Here is a 24668-nt window from a genome sequence, read left to right as displayed (position 1 = left end):
TTCACCAGAGGCATTGCATGACAATTTGCTGAAAACCATTCACCTTCAAGTTTACTGCTGCTTAGAGTAATGTCTATATTAAGTAATTTTAAAATTGTCCCCATATTTTTAATTTGGTCATTCAGTATGTTTAGTGTGTGAACTATAAACATCCTAGACTGTGTCAACATTAAACAAGGGCAAAATTTTCCTGGTATAAATTAAATGAAATTTCAAATTGTTGCCTTAATTGTATATTAACATACAAGAACACTAAGGCAGCAATTCATGATTGTTGATCATGCACAACAACAACAAAAGTATTTGATTATTGTGATGTGATTAGCACAAAATGATAAAACTGTAATAGTTAGGTCTATACGGACCGTGGATATCGGTCTGGATAGCTCAGTGGTTAGAGCACCTGACTAGTAATGCAGGGGTCCCGTGTTCGATTCCCGGTCCAGCCATAAATTTTCTCTCCTCTATATACTACAGAACTATTTTATGATTGTTAATGGAGTACAACAGTGGCACAAAATTGTTCCTTGATAAGTACCATGATTTAAATTTTGTATGCACTAAATATTTACACACAATTGTAGTTTTAATTTTAGAGAAATTGAATCATTTCATGCAATAAAATGTGTGTTGGTGAAACTTTCTCTGATTATTTGCCTGTTTTTAGCTCTTCTGAGCCAAAGGCTCAAAGAGCTAATGCTATGGCCATTTGTGCGGTGTGCGTAAACTTTTTAGAAAAAGAGCTATAACTCAAGAACCCCTTGGCCAATTTCTTTCAAATTTGGTACAGGGTATCATTGGCCCAAATTTGTGCGGTGTGCGGTGTGCGTAAACTTTTTAGAAAAAGAGCTATAACTCAAGAACCCCTTGGCCAATTTCTTTCAAATTTGGTACAGGGTATCATTGGCCCAAGGGCTTTCATACATACTAAATAGAGGGATGTGACCCTTTAACAAGGGGAGATAATCAGGAAAATACAAACAAAAGTAGTGGTTGCTAAAAAATCTTCTTCTCAAGAACCACAGGGCAGATTATCACCAAACTTACACATAAGGATGAGGATATGTTGTAGATTAAAAATTGTTCAAGGCATTACCCTGGGGCAAAGGGCGTGGTCTCAAGGTCACTTCAAAGTTGACCTAAATTTAAAAATTTTTTAAATTCCTTAAATCTTAGATATTTTAGTCATTATAAGGACTAGGATCATCAAATTTTGACAGTTGATGCATCTTAGGACCTTGTGTCAAGTTGTCTCAAAAGTAGGTCACGGTGACCTACTTTTTGAATTTTGCAGGTATTTATTTTAAAATTTATTTTGATGCATATTTTGGACACTTTGAAGCCTATGATCATCAAAACTTGTCAGTTGGTGGATCATGGGACCTTGAAATGCATCAACTGAAAAATAGGTCACCGTGACCTACTTTCTGAATTTTATGGCTTATCATTTATAGATATATTTTAAGTTGTTATTTCAAATACCGAGAGGTTTAGAATCATCAAATCTTGTAAGTTGATGCATCTTGAGGCCTTGAAACATATTTATAAAAAAAGTAGGTCACAGTGACCTACTTTTTGAATTTTGCAGATATTCAAATTTCACATTTTCAATTTTAGATGCATATTTTGGGCACTGTAAAACCTAGGATCATCAAACTTTGTCAGTTGATGCGTCTTCGTCTTCGGTTTGTGTCGACCAAAAAGTAGGTCACCGTGACCTACTTTTGGTATTTGACAGCTAAATTACTATATTTCAGACACTATTTGACCTACAATCATCAAACTTTGACAGTTGATGCATCTTGAGTCAACGGAGTGTGTCGACCAAAAAATAGGTCACCTTGACCTACTTTTGGAATTTGACGGCTATATTTATATATTCAGATACTATTTGACCTACAGTCATCAAACTTTGTCAGTTGATGGGTCTTGCATGTTCGAAGTGTTTCGACCAAAAAGTAGGTCAACTTGACCTACTTTTGGAATTGGACACCTATATTTATATATTTCAGATACTATTTGACCTACAGTCATCAAACTTTGTCAGTTGATGCGTCTTGCATGTTCAAAGGGTGTTGACCAAAAAGAAGGTCACCTTGACCTACTTTTGGAATTGGACGGCTATATTTATATAATTCAGATACTATTTGACCTACAGTCATCAAACTTTGTCAGTTGTTGGGTCTTGCATGTTTGAAGGGTGTTGACGAAAAAGTAGGTCACCTTGACCTACTTTTGGAATTTGACGGCTATATTTCAATATTCAGATACTATTTGACCTACAGTCATCAAACTTTGTCAGTTGATGGGTCTTGCATGTTCGGAGTTCGCTGACCAAAAAGTAGGTCACCATGACCTACGATTGGAATTTGACAGCTATATTTCAATATTCAGATACTAATTGGCTTAAAATCATCAAACTTTGTCAGTTGATATTTCTTGGGTTCTCAAAATGTGTAAACCAAAAAGTAGGTCACATTGACCTACTTTTTTGAATTCTTAGGATTTAACTAAAGATTTAGAATACTAAGAGGCTAAGAATAGAAATGGTGGGGTTGTACAATTTATCAGAAGAGCGATTCTAGGCCCTTGGGCCTCTTGTTATTAAACCTCAGGGTATATTATACTCTGAATAGAAACAGCAAACAATATTAAAGCACTAAAACATGTAACTGGTTTATAACTGAACTTGTGAGGCTCCACAATTTTTTGCCTGTTTTTATTTAACCTCAGGGTACATTATACACTGAATAGAAATAGCAAACAATGTTAAAGCTTTAACATGTACCTGGTACTTAACAGAACTGTTGTGAGGCTCCACATTATTTGCCTGTTTATATTCAGGGCACATATAGTGCTTGTCTGTTGATATTCGTGGTAGAAACCAAACTGTTTTGAATCTCTAGAGGTTCTGTCTGTTTCTTGTAAATTTACATTAGGCAGTGTATTGTTGAGTGCTTATGGTGAAAGAAAACTTCCGCTAAATTAAATTTATGGAAAAAATGTCTATTTTCATGAATTAACTTGCATATACATTCTGTACATGTAGTTGCAAAAATGTGAAATTAAATTAAAGCTAAACAAGCAAAAACTCAATTTCTGCTAAGCATTGTACATGGGAAATTAATACATTTACAATATATTCAGTTTCTGCTAAGCATTGTACATGTGGAACTAATACATTTACAATATATTCAGGGTACATTCCAAACTGTTGTGAGGCTCTGGAGGCCATGTTAGCTGCTGCATCCATAGGAGCCATTTGGAGTTCCACTTCCCCAGACTTCGGGGTGCAGGTTTGTCTGAGATTCTACCTCTCTTCATTATACGCCACACAACGAAGCGGAGAGTATAATGTTTTAGACCCCTCCGTCAGTCCCTTTCTTGTCAGCACATCTCCCTCCAAGACCGCTCAACCGAATTTCGTGAAACTTTGTAGTTGAGAAGGACACACTGTGTAGATGTGCATATTCCCAGAAAATTCTGCTGGGGGGAAACTGACTACAGATCTGTATGCAAACAATGATAAAGCCTTTAGAAATGTTCCACAAATCTCCATATATTAAACAATTTTGTAAAGTATCTGTGATCCCTGATGTGATGTTGATTTTGTGAAGTATCTGTGATCCCTCATCTGATGTTGATTTTGTAGGGTGTTCTAGACAGATTTTCACAAATAAAGCCCAAGTTGATATTCAGTATTAATGCTGTGTGGTACAATGGTAAAATTCACTCACACCTGGAGAAGCTGGAACAAGTGGTCAGAGGTATGTACTTATACTGTTGTTATAGATGACTGAGTGTAATCTGATGGTTTATTATAACAGTTACACCTGATTAACCTGACACCTGTACACTACATCTCCCTGTGAACTCTGACCTTTCTCTTATTCCCTTTTTTCTATGTGCTTTACAATGTGCATTCACATTTCACAACTAGAATGTCCTGACGTCGATTTCCTGTTGGAATCCTGGTTAGAATAGGTCCTCAGTACCCCTTGCTTGTCATTAAAGACAACTAAATGGGGACAATCCTTTGGATGAGGCCTCAAAAACCGAGGTCCAGTGTCACAGCAGGTGTGGCACAATAAAGATTCCTCCCTGCTCAAAGGGTGTAAGCACCAAGCATAGGCCTAAATTCTATAGCCCTTCACCAGCAATGGTGACATCTCCATAAGAGTGAAAACTTCTCAAGAGGAACATTAAACAATATACAATCAACAACCATTCTAATTAAAATTAGATCTTCTTTAACCATTACACTGGAGCAGGGTCCGACAGCATTGCGTTTGAGGTCGTGTTATTTCACCTTTCATACTTGACCAATCAAATGATGGCTTTCGCTAACATGAAAGTTTTTGCTGTTATATTGGAACATACTTGGCATTTATCATATGCATGTCAATTATTACTGAGAAGCACGGGGGAATAATTGAAGAAGATGGTAGCGGCCATGAGCGATGTTAACCACACAAATAAAATATATTTTAACGATAATGGATGTATAATATCTAAGATCTTCCTACGTTCCTCCGTTGATAATGCTGATATTTGGAATTCGTTTAATAAACATTTCATGGATTGACACTATTTTTTTTGCGAACTTCCAATCCAAATACGCTTCTGATCAATAAAATGATTTCTGATTGGTACTTGATACTTTGTCAGGCTATAATTGTTATTGGTTAAATATGTATTGAATAATTTTATGAGACTGGGGTCAATAACATATGATCTCAAATGAAATGCTGTCAGATCCTTCTCCAGTGTAACGGTTAGAGAAGATCTGATTTTGATTAGATTGAATCAACAATCAATCAATCCCAATAAATAATCGTATCATTCTCAATAATTCCATGTACTTATCACAGATAAAATAAAGAAGTCTCCTGTATCTTTATAATTACGTCAGTCAGCTGCAGTAAGTTTGATACAGGTGAGATTGTGAACTGTACAATAAATAGCTGTAGAGCGCTAACTCGCTGGGAAAATACTGCATCTGTTTTTCCAGCTGTACAATGGAAGGTTACATGTACACTACAATGACATGATTGTCTTCTCTACCACACTCAATAACATCATCGTCCTCTCTCACCCACACTCAATAACATCATTGTCTTCTCTCACCCACACTCAATAACATCATCGTCTTCTCTCACCCACACTCAATAACATCATTGTCTTCTCTCACCCACACTTAATAACATCATTGTCTTCTCTACCACACTCAATAACATCATTGTCTTCTCTACCACACTCAATAACATCATTGTCCTCTCTCACCCACACTCAATAACATCATTGTCTCTCTCACCCACACTCAATAACATCATCGTCCTCTCTCACCCACACTCAATAACATCATTGTCTTCTCTCATCCACACTCAATAACATCATTGTCTTCTCTCACCCACACTCAATAACATCATTGTCTTCTCTCATCCACACTCAATAACATCATCGTCTTCTCTCACCCACACTCAATAACATCATCATCTTCTCTCACCCACACTCAATAACATCATTGTCTTCTCTCATCCACACTCAATAACATCATCGTCCTCTCTCACCCACACTCAATAACATCATTGTCTTCTCTCATCCACACTCAATAACATCATCGTCCTCTCTCACCCACACTTAATAACATCATCATCTTCTCTCACCCACACTCAATAACATCATCGTCCTCTCTCACCCACACTCAATAACATCATTGTCTTCTCTCCTCCACACTCAATAACATCATCGTCTTCTCTACCACACTCAATAACATCATTGTCTTCTCTCACCCACACTCAATAACATCATCGTCCTCTCTCACTCACACTCAATAACATCATCGTCTTCTCTACCACACTCAATAACATCATCGTCCTCTTTCACCCAATCTCAATAACATCATTGTCTTCTCTCACCCACACTCAATAACATCATCGTCTTCTCTCATCCACACTCAATAACATCATCGTCTTCTCTACCACCCTCAATAACATCATCATCTTCTCTCACCCACACTCAATAACATCATTGTCTTCTCTACCACACTCAATAACATCATCGTCTTCTCTGACACACTCAATAACATCATCATCTTCTCTCACCCACACTCAATAAGATCATTGTCTTCTCTACCACACTCAATAACAACATTGTCTTCTCTCACCCACACTCAATAACATAATCGTCTTCTCTACCACCCTCACTTCTCTCACCCACACTAAACAACATCATTGTCTTCTCTCACCCACACTCAATAACATCATTGTCTTCTCTCACCCACACTCAATAACATCATTGTCTTCTCTCGTCCACACTCAATAACATCATTGTCTTCTCTACCACACTCAATAACATCATCATCTTCTCTCACCCACACTCAATAACATCATTGTCTTCTCTCACCCACACTCAATAACATCATTGTCTTCTCTCACCCACACTCAATAACATCATTGTCTTCTCTCACCCACACTCAATAACATCATTGTCTTCTCTCACCCACACTCAATAACATCATTGTCTTCTCTCGTCCACACTCAATAACATCATTGTCTTCTCTCGTCCACACTCAGTCAATGACATTGTCTTCTCTCATCCACACTCAGTCAATGACATTGTCTTCTCTCGTCCACACTCAATAGAAAACATTATCATCTTCTCTCATCCACACTCAATTAATGACCTTTTCTTCGTTTCTCATCCTCACTCAATTAATGACATCATTGTCTTGTCCCTAGGGCTACCTGACTTGGAAAAGGTTGTGGTTCTGAGGTTTGTTCCGGATGCATCCAGTGATATTTCTGCAATATCAAACAGGTGAGATGTCCTGAGGTAAAATAAAACACAATTGTAATATTCCAGTTTTGATGTAACTGTTAGAGTGATGCTATCATAATATTTGCTTAAGTTTTGACTGCATGGTTTTGACTTATATTGAAAATAGCAAAAATTAAACTACAGTGAAAATGAACCTCAGGGAGTTAGATTAACCATGATATTTGTGTGATGTGTAAATTCACGAACAATTATCCTGATCAGTCTTCATGCTGTTGTTTTAGTTGGGTGTAAGATTAATCGTGATATTTGTGTGATACGCGACTTCATGAACAACAGTCCTGACCAGTGTCCATGCTGTTGTTTTAGTTGTCTCCTGGAAGACTTCCTGTCGCCCATTGACTCTGATGTGGAGCTGTACTTTGAGCAGGTGCCCTTCAACCATCCTCTATTTATAATGTACTCATCTGGGACCACGGGAGCCCCTAAATGTATGGTCCATTCAGTTGGGGTAAGTGGATTACATTGATCAAAGTATAAAAAAAATAACTCGGATTCATTATTGAAATTGCTGGAACTTTTAAATCATTTACAGGTAACTCTCGAATTATCGCCACTCAATTCATCGCCATTTTCGTTATAACGCCGTATTTTTCTTGGAACATTTTTCCTGTTACTTAAAACTCTCGTTAAAACGCCAAATTCGCTATCGCCATTTGCCACAGTGTTTTCATTACAAAAGTCTATTTCAACGTGTTAATTATCTCAATAAACCGCCACGGGTGCACGTGGTCAGTGAAGCAGTAAATTGGTCATTATCAATCTCCGGCGTACACCTGGACAGAAGGATCCCAGTAATTGCTGTATTGAATAAACAAGAAAAATACTCGAGATGAACTGTAGTCAAGTTGTTTATACAATTTAGCTATGGCTTCGCCACGAAAGAGGGTCCTGTTAAATTTCGATGAGAAAAAGAAAATCATTACGTACCAAGGACATCATAAAAAATGTACCCATCAGGATATTGCAAATCATTTTCTGTTTTATGGGAAAATGCTATATCAAAAGAAGGACAGTGGGCGACATCTTAGTAGCAAAGGATCGCTCACTTACATAAGTATTGTAAATAGAGGAAAGATAACTCTTACATATAAAAGAACGGTAACTCTATTTCTTCAAGATGGCAGTAATTCAATTCATTGCCAAATTCGTTATAATGCCATAATTTCATAAGAACAAAAGGTGGCGGTTTATCGAGAGTTGACTGTATATTTTAGTTAGTCTAAGAGTGAAATACATGTACCATATAACAGGTATTTTCTACGGTTGTCTATTTTTTGTGGATATGAAAAATCCGCAAAAATTACAATCACAATATATATGTATACATGCATATGGGTACATATGTATCATCACTACAGTAACTTGATCCGAAGAGTCGGATACGTTGAGTTGACAGGCGCGGATCATCAGATCACACGAGACGCGAAGCATCGAGTTTGATCTGATGATCCGTGCCTGTCAACGAGACGTGATCCAACTCTTCAGATCAAGTTACTGTAGTAATGATAAATTTATTATATACCCCTTTAAATCCACATTTATAAAATAATAAATGTAATCCAAATTATCAAAAACACAGACATACCATGAAATTATGTTTTGTGTACGCAGTTTCATTTGTGATGCGGTCAATATTTTCCACAAATAACGTTGCGTTGATGCATTGTAACGTTATTGTGATGGCATCAGTTTCAGAGGATACTGATACGGAATCAGAAAACCACAGTGTGGTGATCCGGAAAACCAAATCACACTCTGTGAAATCCACAGTATCAAAGAACGATACATTGATGGGTATATGATAAATATAGGTATGATGCAACCACAGAAATTGGATATAATTTGCTACCATTTATGGATTAAATCGCAAAAATTTCCAACTGCAGAAAATGACCGTTATACGGTCATGACAGTTTGAGGAAGAAAGGATGATAACAAGGTGTAGGTTTTGTGGGTGATAACAATCGCAATATATATGTATTCATGCATATGGGTACATATAGGTATTATGTAATAGTGTAAATTACCAAATGGAATTGAACTCCACAAATTTTAATTAGCTGCTTTTACAATACTAAATACTGATAATAATTATGCTATACATTTGTATATAAGTTTTTGTTTTTATTGGTGACAGGGAACCTTGCTGAAGCATTTAGAAGAACATATCATCCAGAGCAACATGGGAAGAGACGATGTCTTCTTTTATTACACCACAGTGAGTACAGCAATATTAGATAAAGGGCGATATCGTCTTTTATTACACCACAGTGAGTACAGCAATATTAGATAAAGGGCGATATCGTCTTTTATTACACCACAGTGAGTAGAGTAAGAATCTGGGTGGATCGCCATCAATCATGTAATGAACCTCAATGTGTTTGTATTGTGGGGGCACCTATATATAAGAATGGGATTGAAAATGGAATACAGTAAAATATCTCTATCTCGAAGTCCGAGGGACCTCGAAAATTTTTCAAGATATCCGGGGGTTCGAGATATCCAAAATCGATCTTTATTATTTTTTTGAAGGAGGATATTTGATGCATAGAATGGGATTTGCATTATAAACAACAACCCCGTTGCCGTTTCTTATAGTTTAATACAAGTTGATAAATTAATGTTGTGCAATTTCAAAGATAAACATTTTGGTTTTTTTAATGTATATAAACATCCAATTGAATTCACAATGTGTTTCAAAATTAAAATGATCGTGCCTGTATGCTTACTTTAAGTTTACTGATGTCCAGGCTCGACTGGGATGTAGCTATTGCGTTGTAGTGAAAGAACCTATCACGTAAAAAACAAAAAGACGGATTTTTAAAAAAAAACCTTTTGAATGTTTATTGAATAAATTTTCATGTTTTCTCTGTTCTAGTTGTAATGATGAAGCGTGTATTATTAAATGTGTTATCGTTATTATGAGCATTACTTTCAAACGCAATTCGACAATTCTGTGCGTTTATCTAACCCACATGTTAATGATATAGCGTGTATCATTCAAAACACCATCCCTGGAATCGGGTGTGTTAGTTCATTGTTGGCAGCGAACTTTAGCAGTAATGTTGGAAGACTTCACTAATCACCCAAGCTGTTGAACCATTTATTGTGACCTGGGACTGGTTGGAAAAGGCAAACGTGGATTAGCGGTCATTAATTATAATTGATGTAGCCGCGGGTGTGAATGTGTGACTTAACTATGCTAGGTATGGTAAGCAGAGTGGAAAATTGACTGCACTTCGAGATAAACCAGGAGAATTTAGGGCATTGGACCTTGAAAATACTTCGATATAAGTGGAGTATTCGAGATTACCGTGTTCGAAATATCAGAAGTTTTTTTAATCATTTATATAGGGAAAACGACCGGGACCAGCGGTCGACTTCGACTCAAGCGGGGTATTCGAGATAAACCATATTCGAGATACAGATATTTTACTGTATGGTTGGGTGGATGATGTTTTTTATGATTGACAGGTTGGGTGGATGATGTTTTCTATAATTGACAAGTTGGGTGGATTATGTTTTTAGCTCACCTGAACCGAAGGTTCAAGTGAGCTTTTCTGATCGCTTTTTGTCCGTCGTCTGTCTGTCCGTCTGTCTGTCTGTCTGTTAAACTTTTCACATTTTCGACTTCTTCTCCAGAACTACTGGGCCAATTTCAACCAAACATGGCCAAAAGCATCCTTGAATGAAGGGCTTTCAAGTTTGTTCAAATGAAGGGCCATGTCCCTTTCAAAGGGGAGATAATCACAAAAATGCAAAAATAGGGTGGTGTCATTTAAAAATCTTCTTCTCAAGAACCACTGGGCCAGAAGAGCTGAAATTTACCTGAAAGCTTCCTGACATATTGCAGATTCAAGTTTGTTCAAATCATGGCCCCCGGTGGTAGGATGGGGCCACAAGGGGGGGGGGGATCAAAGTTTTACATACAAATGTATAGGGAAAAACTTTAAAAATCTTCTTCTCAAGAACCACTAAGCCAGAAAAGCTGAGATTTACATGAAAGCTTCCTGACATAATGCAGATTCAAGTTTGTTCAAATCATGGGTCCCGGGGGTTGGATGGGGCCACAATAGGGGATCAAAGTTTTACATACAAATATATAGGAAAAATCTTTAAAAATCTTCTTCTCAAGAACCACTGAGCCAGAAAAGCTGATTTTTACATGAAAACTTTCTGACATAGTGCAGATTCAAGTTTGTTCAAATCATGGCCCCTGGAGGTAGGATGGGGCCACAAGGGGGGATCAAAGTTTTACATACAAATATATAGGGAAAAACTTTAAAAATCTTCTTCTCAAGAACCACTAAGCCAGAAAAGCTGAGATTTACATGAAAGCTTCCTGACATAATGCAGATTCAAGTTTGTTCAAATCATGGGTCCCGGGGGTTGGATGGGGCCACAATAGGGGATCAAAGTTTTACATACAAATATATAGGAAAAATCTTTAAAAATCTTCTTCTCAAGAACCACTGAGCCAGAAAAGCTGATTTTTACATGAAAACTTTCTGACATAGTGCAGATTCAAGTTTGTTCAAATCATGGCCCCTGGAGGTAGGATGGGGCCACAAGGGGGGATCAAAGTTTTACATACAAATATATAGGGAAAAACTTTAAAAATCTTCTTCTCAAGAACCACTAAGCCAGAAAAGCTGAGATTTACATGAAAGCTTCCTGACATAATGCAGATTCAAGTTTCTTCAAATCATGGGCTCCGGGGGTTGGATGGGGCCACAATAGGGGATCAAAGTTTTACATACAAATATATAGGAAAAATCTTCTTCTCAAGAACTACTGAGCCAGAAAAGCTGATTTTTACATGAAAACTTTCTGACATAGTGCAGATTCAAGTTTGTTCAAATCATGGCCCCCGGGGGTAGGATGGGACCACAAGGGGGGATCAAAGTTTTACATACAAATATATAGTTAAAATCTTTTTCTCAATAACCACTGAGGCAGAAAAGCTGATATTTACAAGAAAACTTTCTGACATAGTGCAGATTCAAGTTTGTTCAAATCATGGCCCCCGGGGGGTAGGATAGGGCCACAAGTGGGGGGGGGGAGGTCAAAGTTTTACATACAAATATAGGAAAAAGCTTTAAAAATCTTCTTCTCAAGAACCATTGGGCCAAAGAAGTTGACATTTACATGAAAGCTTTCTGACATAGTGTAGATTCAAGTTTGCAAAGGGTAGTTTGGGCCATAATAGGGACTAAGGTTTTACATGCAAATATATATGGAAAGTCTTCAGATATGGGCCAAGGTGACTCAGGTGAGCGATGTGGCCCATGGGCCTCTTGTTTATGATTGACAGGTTGGGTGGGTGATGTTTTCTATAATTGACAGGTTGGGTGGATGATGTTTTCTATAATTGACAGGTTGGGTGGATGATGTTTTTTTTTATTGACAGGTTGGGTAGGTGATGTTTTCTATAATTGACAGGCTGGGTGGATGATGTTTTTTATGATTGACAGGTTGGGTGGGTGATTTTTTCTATAATTGACAGGTTGGGTGGGTGATGTTTTCTATAATTGACAGGTCGAGTGGATGATGTTTTTTATGATTGACAGGTTGGGTGGGTGATTTTTTCTATAATTGACAGGTTGGGTGGGTGATGTTTTCTATAATTGACAGGTCGAGTGGATGATGTTTTTTATGATTGACAGGTTGGGTGGGTGATTTTTTCTATAATTGACAGGTTGGGTGGATGATGTTTTCTATAATTGACAGGTTGGGTGGATGATGTTGTTTATGATTGACAGGTTGGGTGGGTGATTTTTTCTATAATTGACAGGTTGGGTGGGTGATTTTTTCTATAATTGACAGGTTGGGTGGGTGATGTTTTCTATAATTGACAGGTTGGGTGGTGATGTTTTCTATAATTGACAGGTTGGGTGGGTGATGTTTTCTATAAGTGACAGGTCGGGTGAATGATGTTTTTTATGATTGACAGGTCGGGTGGATGATGTGGAATTGGCTGGTCTCGGGTCTCGTTTCGGGAGCAGCCATTGTTCTGTATGATGGATCTCCTTTGGTTCCTCATGCCAATCATCTCTGGGACCTTGTGGATGAATTGGGGTAAATACTGATACAACTTGCACTAATGTTATTGTGATTACTTTGTGGCCATATTGGTTGCAAATATAGAATCAGTGGAAAATGGCAGCAATTTTCCTAAAACTTGAAAGTGGGTTGTCAACATTTGTAGTGACTCCTAATCATTATGGTGAAATGTCTGTGAATTTAAGACTTATTGTCGAGATGAAATTGATTAGATATTGCTGACAGTTTTGATAATTCTAAGAATTCACAGTGAATTTGATATCACATCTATTTTACTTTCCTATAGAATCACATTGTTTGGGACTAGTGCTAAATGGCTTGCTGTTATGGAAGACAGGGGACTGAGGCCAGGTAATGAATGTTCTATATTTCTTTCACAGACATTGTATAAATGAACCAGTTTAATGAATCCATATGTTATAAAGCTTAATTATTATCCCATTCCATAAAAACAATATGTCGCACTGGAGATTCAGTATCCTGCCTGTTGTTTCATTCACACTCTGAGTCTTGTGTTAATTTATTTGCGTGCAGTGTTATATGCTGCATTTTTACCTCGATTTTAAGCATATTCTGAAATGCTACCTTCCATGAGAATCAACTTTCTAATGATTGTTGAAGGTCAAGGTCACTGAGGGGAAAAGCTTGAAATTCCTTGTATCAATAAAATATTTAGCATCTTCATGATAAAGTTCAATGAAGTTTGCCTGAATGCTGACAATCATGGATCAGGGTCCCTATTGATATTGAAGGTCGTGTAACATCAAAGGGCAAGGTCACAGGTGGGAAAATTTCAATTCACACCATTTAAACAATATCTCTCATCCCATTTTTTTTTTATCAAACTGGCAGGAATGCTGTTTTTTTATGTATATGTTAGGGTTTAAGTATTTTTTTCTGAAGGTTAATGTAAAAATCACTAGGTTTTTATTTGGGTTGGGGGGGGGGGAGGGGGGGGGGGGGTTGAGTATCGAGTGTTGCGAAAGCCATGTCTAACTACCAGTAATTCTTTTTTAATATGAAATCATTTTCTTTGAGGTTAAATGTTAAATGATATATGTTGTATTACAACTTTGGAGAACAATTCCATTTACATGTCTTCATTACTTGACATCACAGGGGCGACCCACAAGCTGAAAACCCTGAAAATGATCATGTCAACAGGGTCCCCCTTGAAGCCCCAGAGTTATGACTATGTATACAGGGAGATCAAAAAGGACCTGCTGCTGGCCTCTATATCAGGTATGGTTCACACTCAGAGATCATATCCTGAGGGGAGAAATGGAGAGGTTCAATGTGTATGACGATCTGCTTAATTTATGCTACTACAGCCCTGCTTTTAAAATTTTGTTGGTTCCTGTGATGTAAGTATTTTCTTAGAAGTAAATTTTCAGCAACAGTATTCTGTTCTGATAAAGGTATATTCTTCATCTGATTGTAAAATTAAAATTATCATGCCCCAGTAGAATGGGAAGCATATTAATGTATTTATTTGTAACAATATTGTTAACTTTATGTTTTGTGTTTCTGACTATCTGTCTTTCTAACATTTGAAACATAAGAGATATGGTCTTCATAATCACACACCATGAATAGATTTAATGAAAAGATTGGTTTGATTTCTTATGAGGTCACTAGTCAAAGGGTGGGGTCTACAGTACTGAAAATAGATATCTGGTTTCTCAGCAATGACTTAAGAAGCATTTAAACCAAGATGTCCATATCTGCACACCATAGGTTTGTGTCACTGTAATCAAAAGGTTGCCTCATGGGGTCATAGGGCATGACCTCTGTTACCAGTTCATGGGGTCACAGTGACCTCTCTTACGTGAAATAGCTATTTGATTTCTCAGTTACAATTTGAAGAAACATTGGTCATGAATGTTCATGTCTATGCTATGAGTTAGTGTAATAAAATGCTTGTTTGAGATTGGCTCAGGGGTTAGGGGTTAAAGATGGTGACCTTTGTTACTATATTTAAAAAGTCCTTATCAGAAGTTGATAATGACTGGTAGCTTAACTGTGTTGAAGGAAGAATGACATTTCAGAGGAAACTGAGGTGGTTTGAAAGTGTAGACTATTGTACAATATCATACTAGTATCCTGAAATTACAAAGTGTAAATTGTACTTGAATTGATAGAAAAATGTAGTTTTTAGAAGAAATTTACCTGAAATATCAATTATTTATTTGAGATTCGAACAATTTACTGATCTGCATCTTTACTCATTATCTCACTGAGCTGACCAGCCGGGCACACATTATCTCACTGAGCTAACCAGCCGGGCAATGCTTTACTCATTATCTCACTGAGCTAACCAGCCGGGCAATGCTTTACTCATTATCTCACTGAGCTAACCAGCCGGGCAATGCTTTACTCATTATCTCACTGAGCTGACCAGCCGGGCACACATTATCTCACTGAGCTAATTAGCCAGGCAATGCTTTACTCATTATCTTACTGAGCTAACCAGCCGGGCAATGCTTTACTCATTATCTCACTGAGCTAACCAGTCGTGCAATGCTTTATTCATTATCTCACTGAGCTAAACAGCCGGGCAATGCTTTACTCATTATCTCACTGAGCTAAACAGCCAGGCAATGCTTTACTCTTTATCTCACTGAGCTAACCAGTCGTGCAATGCTTTATTCATTATCTCACTGAGCTAAACAGCCGGGCAATGCTTTACTCATTATCTCACTGAGCTAAACAGCCAGGCAATGCTTTACTCTTTATCTCACTGAGCTAACCAGCCGGGCAATGCTTTACTCATTATCTCACAGAGCTAACCAGTCGGGCAATGGGATTTAAAAGGAGAAAGGAATATGTTACTGTTAGTTATTTCTCCATTTGTAATTCTAAAGAGAGCAAGCCATCATGATGATGTGTTGTTCTTCATAACAAAGTGTGTGAGAAAATTTTGTGAGATTCACGAGAACCTCATCATCGTGAATATTTCTCATTGGGAACCAGTCCTTGAATGTCAAAGATTCCAGAAAGGCTCGGTTGCGAAAATTACTTGCCGCAAACCATTCTACCACAAGAATCGCGAAATAAAGTAGTCACGAATAATAGTTGGTTTACAGTACATGTCTTTGGTACACATATATTGTGCATAATTTCATTCCCATGGTGAGTGAGTGTTTGTAATTTTGTAGACACTTCAGAGGCTGCATTCTTTGCTTGTCAGATTGATTTGATACTTCACATGTAGCTTTGTTGTAAAGAGAACCCTATTGATTTTGGGATCAACAGGTCAAAGTCACTAAAATACTTAATAGAAATGAATTGTGGAAATTCTATAGGGTCCATTTCTTAGGCTCAATTAATTTGATACTTCTCATATAGCTTTGTTATGAGAGAGAAAGAACCTTATTGATTGGGGGGGGGGGGGGGGGGGGTCAAAGGTCAAGATCACTTAGGGGACATAGTTGAAAAAGTCTTGCAAGGGGATGTCTTGTCTTCTGAAGCTCTCGTTTTGTATCTATAGATAAAAAATTCTCATGGATTTGAAATATATTCCGCAGATTGTTTGTTTATATTAACATGCAGAGAGTACTTATTTAAAAGGACTTAATTATTTCTCATTACCTGAAGGTGGTACGGACATCATCGCCTGTTTCATGGGTCAGAACTGGACGATCCCGGTGTACAGGGGGGAGGTCCAGAGCTTTACCCTGGGCTGTCACATGGAGTGTTGGAATGACGAGGGTAAGGGTGTTGTCTGTAGTACTGTTGTACAGTTCAATGCAATATCTTTAACTGTTAATTTTGAGATGCAGAATATATTGTGTCCTTTAGGATTGTGAATGGTGAAACATGAGCTTTCCACAAGTTCAGCTTATATATGGAGTTGATGAAATCATTGTCATGAATTCTACCATGGCTATTGCAAACCATTATTGTCAATATAAATCAATTGTCTGCATTTCGACATCAATACACGTGTAAACATGGCGATGCGACAGCTTTTTTTATTTTAAACAACATATCTCGACCTCGGAGGTTATCCTGCAGCATCTACAAAAACGCAAACTTTATTTCTTAAAAATGTTATCTTTGATACATTATCAGTATTGACTGGCACAGAACCAAATTTTTTGTACCCTTCAATGATTTGAATTGACCTTGACCTTTGTTGTAGGTAAGCCTGTATATGGGGAGCCCGGAGAACTGGTCTGTCTGAAGCCATTCCCCTCCATGCCTGTCTACTTCTGGAATGACCCCCAGGGTGAAAAATATGCCGGTGCCTACTTCTCGATGTACCCAGGTAAAACCTGCTTCACGTTTCAGGACTGCTTGATAATGATTATGATTGATGGTCATAATAAAGATACGATAAGCTGTAATGTGATGAATGAATAGATGGAATGTTTCTTGAAATTTCAAAAATAATTCCTAGGTTTCTCTCATCACTTATGTATGTGAAAATATATATGGAAAAAAAATTAATAGAAAGGAATAAAAAGTTTGTCACTATGAAAGTATAAATATTCTGACTCTGAAGTATTAGAATTTCCTTTCTATAAAAGTGTTGAAATTTGTTATATAATATTTTGTCTTTTTAAACTGAACATGAGAATGGACAACTACTTAATATAATGTTAATCATACTGTTGTACATTGTAGGTGTCTGGGCCCATGGTGATTATTGTTGTATCAATCCCAAGACCGGTGGGACCGTGATGCTAGGGAGGAGGTGTGTATATACGCGGGGTTCTGTTCTAATGTACACCACCTCATTAAGTCTCCCAAACCAAGTTTGGAGACTTATTGTTTTTAGCTCACCTGAGCTAAAAGCTCAAGTGAGCTTTTCTGATCACCCGTATTCCGGCGTCTGTCCGTCCGTCTGTAAACTTTTAACATTTTTAACTTCTTCTCAAAAACCACTGGGCCAATTTCAACCAAAGTTGGCACAAAGCATCCTTAGGTAAAGGGAATTCTAAATTGTTAAAATAAAGGGACCAGGCCACCTTCCAAGGGGAGATAATCAAGAAAAGGTAAAAATAGGGTAGGGTCATTAAAAAATCTTCTTCTTAAGAACCACTGGGCTAGAAAAGATGAAATTTATAGATAAGCTTTATTAGGTAGTGCAGATTCTAAATTGTTAAAATCCTGGCCCCCGGGGGTCGGATGGGGCCACAATAGGGGATCAAAGTTTTATATACAAATATATAGGAAAAATCTTTAAAAATCTTCCTCTCAAGAAACACTAAGCCAGAAAAGCTGAGATTTATATGAAAGCTTCCTGATATAGTGCAGATTCTAAATTGTTAAAATCCTGGCCCCCGGGGGTTGGATGGGGCCACAATAGGGGATCAAAGTTTTACATAAAAATATATAGGAAAAATCTTTAAAAATCTTCTTCTCAAGAACCACTAAGCCAGAAAAGCTGATATTTACATGAAAGCTTTCTGACATAGTGCAGATTCAAGTTTGTTCAAATCATGGCCCCTGGGGGTTGGATGGGGCTACAAGGGCGGATCAAAGTTATACATACAAATATATAGGGACATTCTTTAAGAATCTTCTTCTCAAGAACCACTGAGCCAGAAAAGCTGATATTTACATGAACAGCTTCCTAACATAGAGCAGAGTTAAGTTTGTTCAAATCATGGCCCCCTGTTGTAGGATGGGGCCACAATAGGGGATAAAAGTTTTACATACAAATATATAGGAATTTTTAAAAAAAAATCTTCTCAAGAACCACTGAGCCAGAAAAGCTGATATTTACATGAAAGCTTTCTGATATAGTGCAGATTCAAGTTTGTTCAAATCATGGCCCCTGGGGGTAGGATGGGGCCACAAGGGGGATCAAAGATTTACATACAAATATATAGGAAAAATCTTCAAATATCTTCTTCTCGTGAAAGCTTTCTGACATAGTGTAGATTCAAGTTTGCAAAAACTATGGCCTCCAGGGGTAGGTTGGGGCCATAATAAGGACTACGGTTTTACATGCAAATATATATAGAAAGTCTTCTGATATGGACTCAGGTGAGCGATGTGGCCCATGGGCCTCTTGTTTCTTCTTCTGCTTCTTTCTTGCATCCAAAACTGTCCGACACCTTTCTCCGTAATCAGTTGATAAAAGTAATAGATATTCAAGGATATGATAGACCAATGTATCTAGATGTGCAGAAATGTTTTTGTTTTCATATTGAAGGGGGGTAGGGTACATTTTGGGGGGATCAAATGGAAGTGAGGTTTAACATGGAACTCGGGGGGGGGGGGGTTAATTCCAAAATTTAACAGATATAACTTGGCAAATACAATAGATAAAGTTCTGTGGGTCTTCGAAAATGGAAAGAGAATTACAGGGCCTACAAATTAGCATCAGGTCAAGCAACTCCAGTGACCTTTACCTCTGACCATGAACGTTAAAAACTGTGTAACTTGGAAACTGGGACTAATAGCAAGATGGGATCTTCAGAAATGGCAAGAGTATGACAGGACCTACAAACTAATGCCAAGGTCAAGTGACTCCAGTGACCTTGACCTCTGACTTTAGAAAATGAAATTGTTATTACTTAAGAATCAGGCCTGAAAGAGATATTGGATCTTCATAAATGATGAAACAATGATGAAATCTATCAATTAGTATCAAGGTCAAATGACTCCAGTGACCTTCACCTCTGAACTTGAACATATTAACTCATGATTTTAGAACTGGAATTGTTAGAGACACTGGACCTTCAGAAATGATAAGAGGATGATAAGATCTACATAGTATCAAGGTCAAGTGACTCCGGTGACCTTGACCTCTGATCTTAGGTAATAAACTTTTTAATACTTAAGAACTAGGTTTGATAAAGAGATATAATCTTAAAAAATAATAAAAGGATTATGGGATCTTCAAATTGGTATCAAGGTCAAGTGGCTCCAGTGACCTTGACCACTGACCTTGAACGTAAATCTGGTAAAACTTTAGAACTAGGGCTGATAGAGACATGGAATCTTCAGGAATGATAAAATGATTTATTGACCTACAAACTGCCTCCAGTGACCTTGACCTTTGACCTTGATTATAAAAGCTTGTATAACTTTAGAACCAGGACTGATAGAGAGGGTCTTGGGACCTACAAACTAGGATCAAGGTCAAATGACAGCAGTTTTACTGAAGGGAAAAAAAAAAGAATATTTTGAAGAAAAAAAGTCTTCGTAATCTAGATTTTTTAAATGAAGCTAAAATTGGCATGGATTTTGTCAAGGGAGGAAAATAGTAGTACTCAGAACAAACCACATCTATACAGCCAGTACTTCATTTGGGAGACTTTCCAATCGGTGGATTATGATCATATCTTGTTGTGTATTATTTCTTGTTTGTAGTAATGTTACAGACAGACTAGTGGGTGTGTCTGTTTGTGTCTGTAGTAATGTTACAGAGAGACCAGTGGGCGTGTCTGTAGTAATGATACAGACTAGTGGGCGTGTCTGAGTATAGCTATGTTACAGACACCGTTCAAAGTGTACCAATCTAGAATTGAGTCTCATTCTTTCTACAGAGATGGCTAGTGGGGCGATAGAAAGGCCAATTATTTGGTTCAGTAGGTCAAGGTCACAGGCAGTGATGAACATTGTGGGAGAATTTGTGATGATGATGCCCCATGATGGATTTAATGATGAACTGTCACCTGTGCTAAGTCTACTACGAATTCCAAACAATTTATTTTTTGGTTTAAGTGCTGTTCTAGATTGTTTTCAATTTTAGTGATGGTGTGTTGAATCCAAATGGAGTCAGATTTGGAAGTGCAGAAATCTATAATGTTGGTAAGAACTTGGTATAAACTGTACATAATGAATTCTGTGTTTTCAAAACATATCACTTATCACATATTTTTAAAACTTGATATTCAAACTAAATTCCACAGGTCTTTTATGAATTCATTTCATTTGAATCTTGGAGACAGGTTTATCTTTATAATCAAGCTAGAATTTCATAGCCGTTCTTCCATTTCAGTGGAATCTTATAAGGAGATTCAGGACAGTGTGTGTGTTGCTCAGAGAAAGGCAGATAACTCCGAGGAGAGAGTTGTCTTGTTCCTGAAAATGGTGGCTGGAGCAGACTTCACTCAAGAGCTTGTCAAGAGCATAAAAGTCAACATCAGGAGCCTTCTGTCTGCCAGACACGTGCCAGAAGTCATCCTCCCCACACAAGACATTCCAGTAAGTGCATTTACTCCCCATACAAGACATTCCAGTCAGTTTATTTAATCCCTGTGCAAGACATTCCAGTAAGTGCATTTACTCCCCACACAAGACATTCCAGTAAGTTCATCAACTCTCCACATAGGGCATTATAGTAAGTTTATTAACTCCCCATACAGGACATTCCAGTAAGTTTATTAACTCCCCATAGGACATTCCAGTAAGTTTATTAACTCCCCATACAGGACATTCCATTAATTAAGTTCATTAACTCCCCACTTAAGACATGTTTGTAATTTGATCAACTCCCTATCTAAGGCATTCTACTAATTGATTAACTTCCCACACAAGACATTCTAGGAATTTCACAAACTCCCTACACAAGACATTCTAGGAATTTCACAAACTCCCTACACAAGACATTCTAGGAATTTCACAAACTCCCCAAACAAAACATTCTAGGAATTAATCAACTCGCCATTGCGGACATTCCACTCTTAGTCCATCTGCTTCCCCTATTTAAGACATTCCCCTTACATTGCTCTTTTTATCCCGTGTAACAGATGTCCACATATATCGGTTTATTCCTTACATTGCTCTTTTTATCCCGTGTAACAGATGTCCACATATATCGGTTTATTCCTTACAGAAAGGATTGCTTCCACAACAATAATTCTTGTAGACTTCAGGAGTTACTATAGCACTCATTCATTATTCCTGATGGAAAAAAATGTTCGATGATTAATGAATCATATTCTTGAGAGTACATTTACATATGTGTATCTTTTGTTGATGGACATCAAAATGGCTTTAAACAACATACATTGTACCTCCAATCAATGAATATTCTTAAATAGATATTATGTTTTTGTACTTTTGACTCCATGTTGTTTTATTCCAGTATACAATTAGTGGGAAGAAGGTTGAAGTAGCAGTCAGACGGGCCATTCACGGACAGGAGGTGGTTCAGCGGGGGGCATTGGCAAACCCTACAAGCATTGATCACTTTTACGATATTCCAGAATTGAAACAGTATTGAACTGGATACCAAAATTCAGTTGTTGATCAAATAAGGAAAATAATCTATTGAAAAGTTTCCAAAATGTTATGTTAAAGTACATGCATTTACATTGACTAATATTTTGTCAGTAATGACCCTATTCTGTTTCAATGTACTAGACTAAGTATTATATTGTTATATTAGTGCATGTACTTACATTGACTAATATTTTATCAGTAATAATCTTAATTTGTTTCAATGTATTATATTTCTTGATAAAAGTATTGACCTTTCAACTCAACATAAAAAGTGTGTACAGACTATGAAAGATATTGGGAATGAAATGTGTAGGGTGTTTGTGTTATGTGGTGTAAACAAAAGAAGCATGCTGGGTAATTTCTGGTTTATCAGACCTACTGTTGATATAACACCCCCCCCCTCCCAGGGTTCTATTGTCTATACACACTTATAATACACCCCCCCCCCCCCAGGGTTCTATTGTCTATACACACTTATAATACACCCCCCAGGGTTCTATTGTCTATACACACTTATAATACACCCCCCTGGGTTCTATTGTCTATACACACTTATAATACACCCCCCAGGATTATATTGTCTATACACACTTATAATACACCCCCCAGGGTTCTATTGTCTATACACACTTATAATACACATATCAACAGCCAGGACTTCTGTTCCTGAAATAAAGCTAAAACACTGTCACTTTTTTTTCACTGTGATGCATTGTGACATTCCAAAAAACTTACATAAGCACAAAATATATTGATTGGAATGTAAAGGTATACTTTGGATGTGAATCATTTATTGTAAGTTAATATAAAGGTTATGTATTGACTTCGGTGAGCAATGATTAAAAAAGTGTAAAGTTTACAGTGATCTGTCTCAAAATGTGAAGAAGGTGAAAGTTTTATTTTTACACGTAAATGTAAAACTGCTGTGGTGAGGCATTTAGAGCATGCATTGGTCCTTCATAAAAGACAACACCGTACATATCAGTTTTTCTGTATTTTTGTGTGTCAAATTACCTGTTTAAGGAGATACTCTACATCATCATTATTTTCCTTTTAAAACTTGGATGAAAATATAAATAGCAGCAATATTTGTTTATTCATTTAAAATTGTATTGCCTAGTTGAGTAGCTCAGTAGCTTAGCACGTTGACTCCTGAAATGTAACTGCAGTTTTTGACTAAATGAAGACAATTTGGAAGTTTTCAATTTGAAAATATTGTAGCACATACATATATTCTCCACTTTTCACCCATATCATTTCACTAATGTAGCATTCATCCTTAAGAAGGAGGTTCACATATGACATAATCTGGGCCTGTTGACGTACCAGATTAAAATGCATCTGGACTTTGTAAACATTTCAGTTTGTTTAAAACGTGCGTATTTATGGATATTGAACAGTCGACATTTATAGATATTGAACAATCGACATTTATAGATATTGAACAATCGACATTTATAGATATTGAACAATCGACATTTATAGATATTGAACAGTCGACATTTGACATTTATAGATATTGAATAGTCGACATTTATATCACTCAAGCTTACTATTCAGGTTCTTTTTACTTACTAATACATGTATAGGAATCATTTATTAATGATCTTTTAAGCTGTTGTTAAATAATTCGAGATCGTGTCAAAGGTTTGGCCACATCATGAAAAGTTTGTCAAAAGCTTAGAGAGTTGGCATGATTTGTCCAGTTTCAGATATTTTAAGATAGAAATTCAGATTATGTCTTTATAACACAAACATCTGTTGGAATATGATGGCATAATATTCTAAGAGACTGGCATTGAAATGTATGTGATGATGTATTTGATAATATATGGGGTCTTTAATCAGCGATTTTAAACATTTAAGTTATATGTCATTCATTATGTAATAATGTACTGTTTTTTTTCCTGCTTTTTCTTTGATGTAGAAATGGTGTGATTTGGAATTGTTATATTTTTAGATAAGTATACCATATTCATCCTATTGATAACCCCTACCCCTATAAACACCTCCGGAGACTTTTTTGAACTCTTAAAAATTAAGTTACCCCCCCCTCCCTCCCCATTTAAATACAGTACGACTTGCCTTATACCGGGAATAGCTGCTCTGTCGTTGTGTATTTACTAAGTTGTTTTGACGATTTGAAATAATAAATCAATCAATAAAATCTTGAGTGGATTACATTATTGTAAAGGAAAGTACAACAATGACTCATTTTGAATTATATACATGCATGTATTTCTATAAAACAAAGTCAAAATTTCACTGGAAATATTTCAATAATAGCTGCCCTTTTTCAATATTATGTAAGCACCCGGGGCGCTCAATTGGATGAATACGGTACAGGGATAAACTGACATGAGTTAATGTTCACATTGGGAAGTGCTTATTAGAACATTGTATCTAGATATCTGATTTAACATGAACATTTGTTCTAAAGGTCTAGTGCAGAGTATGCATTTATAGAGGGTTTCTTGTTGTCTCTTTTAATCATTTATTTATTATTCACATGATCTGAACGGTGTGTGAAGTAAAAATAGGGTAATGTTTCTGTCAAATAATGAAGGTGTGATACAACT

At 36.9% G+C, this 24668-nt stretch overlaps 1 protein-coding gene across 2 annotated transcripts in view; it reads left to right on the top strand.

The window, feature by feature from the left end:
* The window catches only part of LOC125655023 (acetoacetyl-CoA synthetase-like), a 33988-nt gene extending 9320 nt beyond the window's left edge, over positions 1-24668 (top strand). For both annotated transcript variants that reach the window (XM_048885138.2, XM_048885139.2), the window contains exons 6-19: positions 3199-3296; positions 3653-3767; positions 6741-6819; positions 7147-7288; positions 8978-9058; positions 12794-12918; positions 13190-13254; positions 14023-14145; positions 16501-16614; positions 17048-17173; positions 17533-17602; positions 20615-20673; positions 20864-21069; positions 21953-24668. In XM_048885138.2, the coding sequence (XP_048741095.2) occupies positions 3199-3296; positions 3653-3767; positions 6741-6819; positions 7147-7288; positions 8978-9058; positions 12794-12918; positions 13190-13254; positions 14023-14145; positions 16501-16614; positions 17048-17173; positions 17533-17602; positions 20615-20673; positions 20864-21069; positions 21953-22090 (1541 nt within the window). In that variant the 3' untranslated portion in view covers positions 22091-24668. The remainder of the gene's footprint in view (positions 1-3198; positions 3297-3652; positions 3768-6740; positions 6820-7146; positions 7289-8977; positions 9059-12793; positions 12919-13189; positions 13255-14022; positions 14146-16500; positions 16615-17047; positions 17174-17532; positions 17603-20614; positions 20674-20863; positions 21070-21952) is intronic.

Source organism: Ostrea edulis, chromosome 7, assembly GCF_947568905.1.
Source record: "Ostrea edulis chromosome 7, xbOstEdul1.1, whole genome shotgun sequence".
In the NCBI taxonomy this organism is placed as follows: Eukaryota; Metazoa; Mollusca; class Bivalvia; order Ostreida; family Ostreidae; genus Ostrea; species Ostrea edulis.
This window is presented reverse-complemented; position numbering and strand designations above follow the sequence as displayed.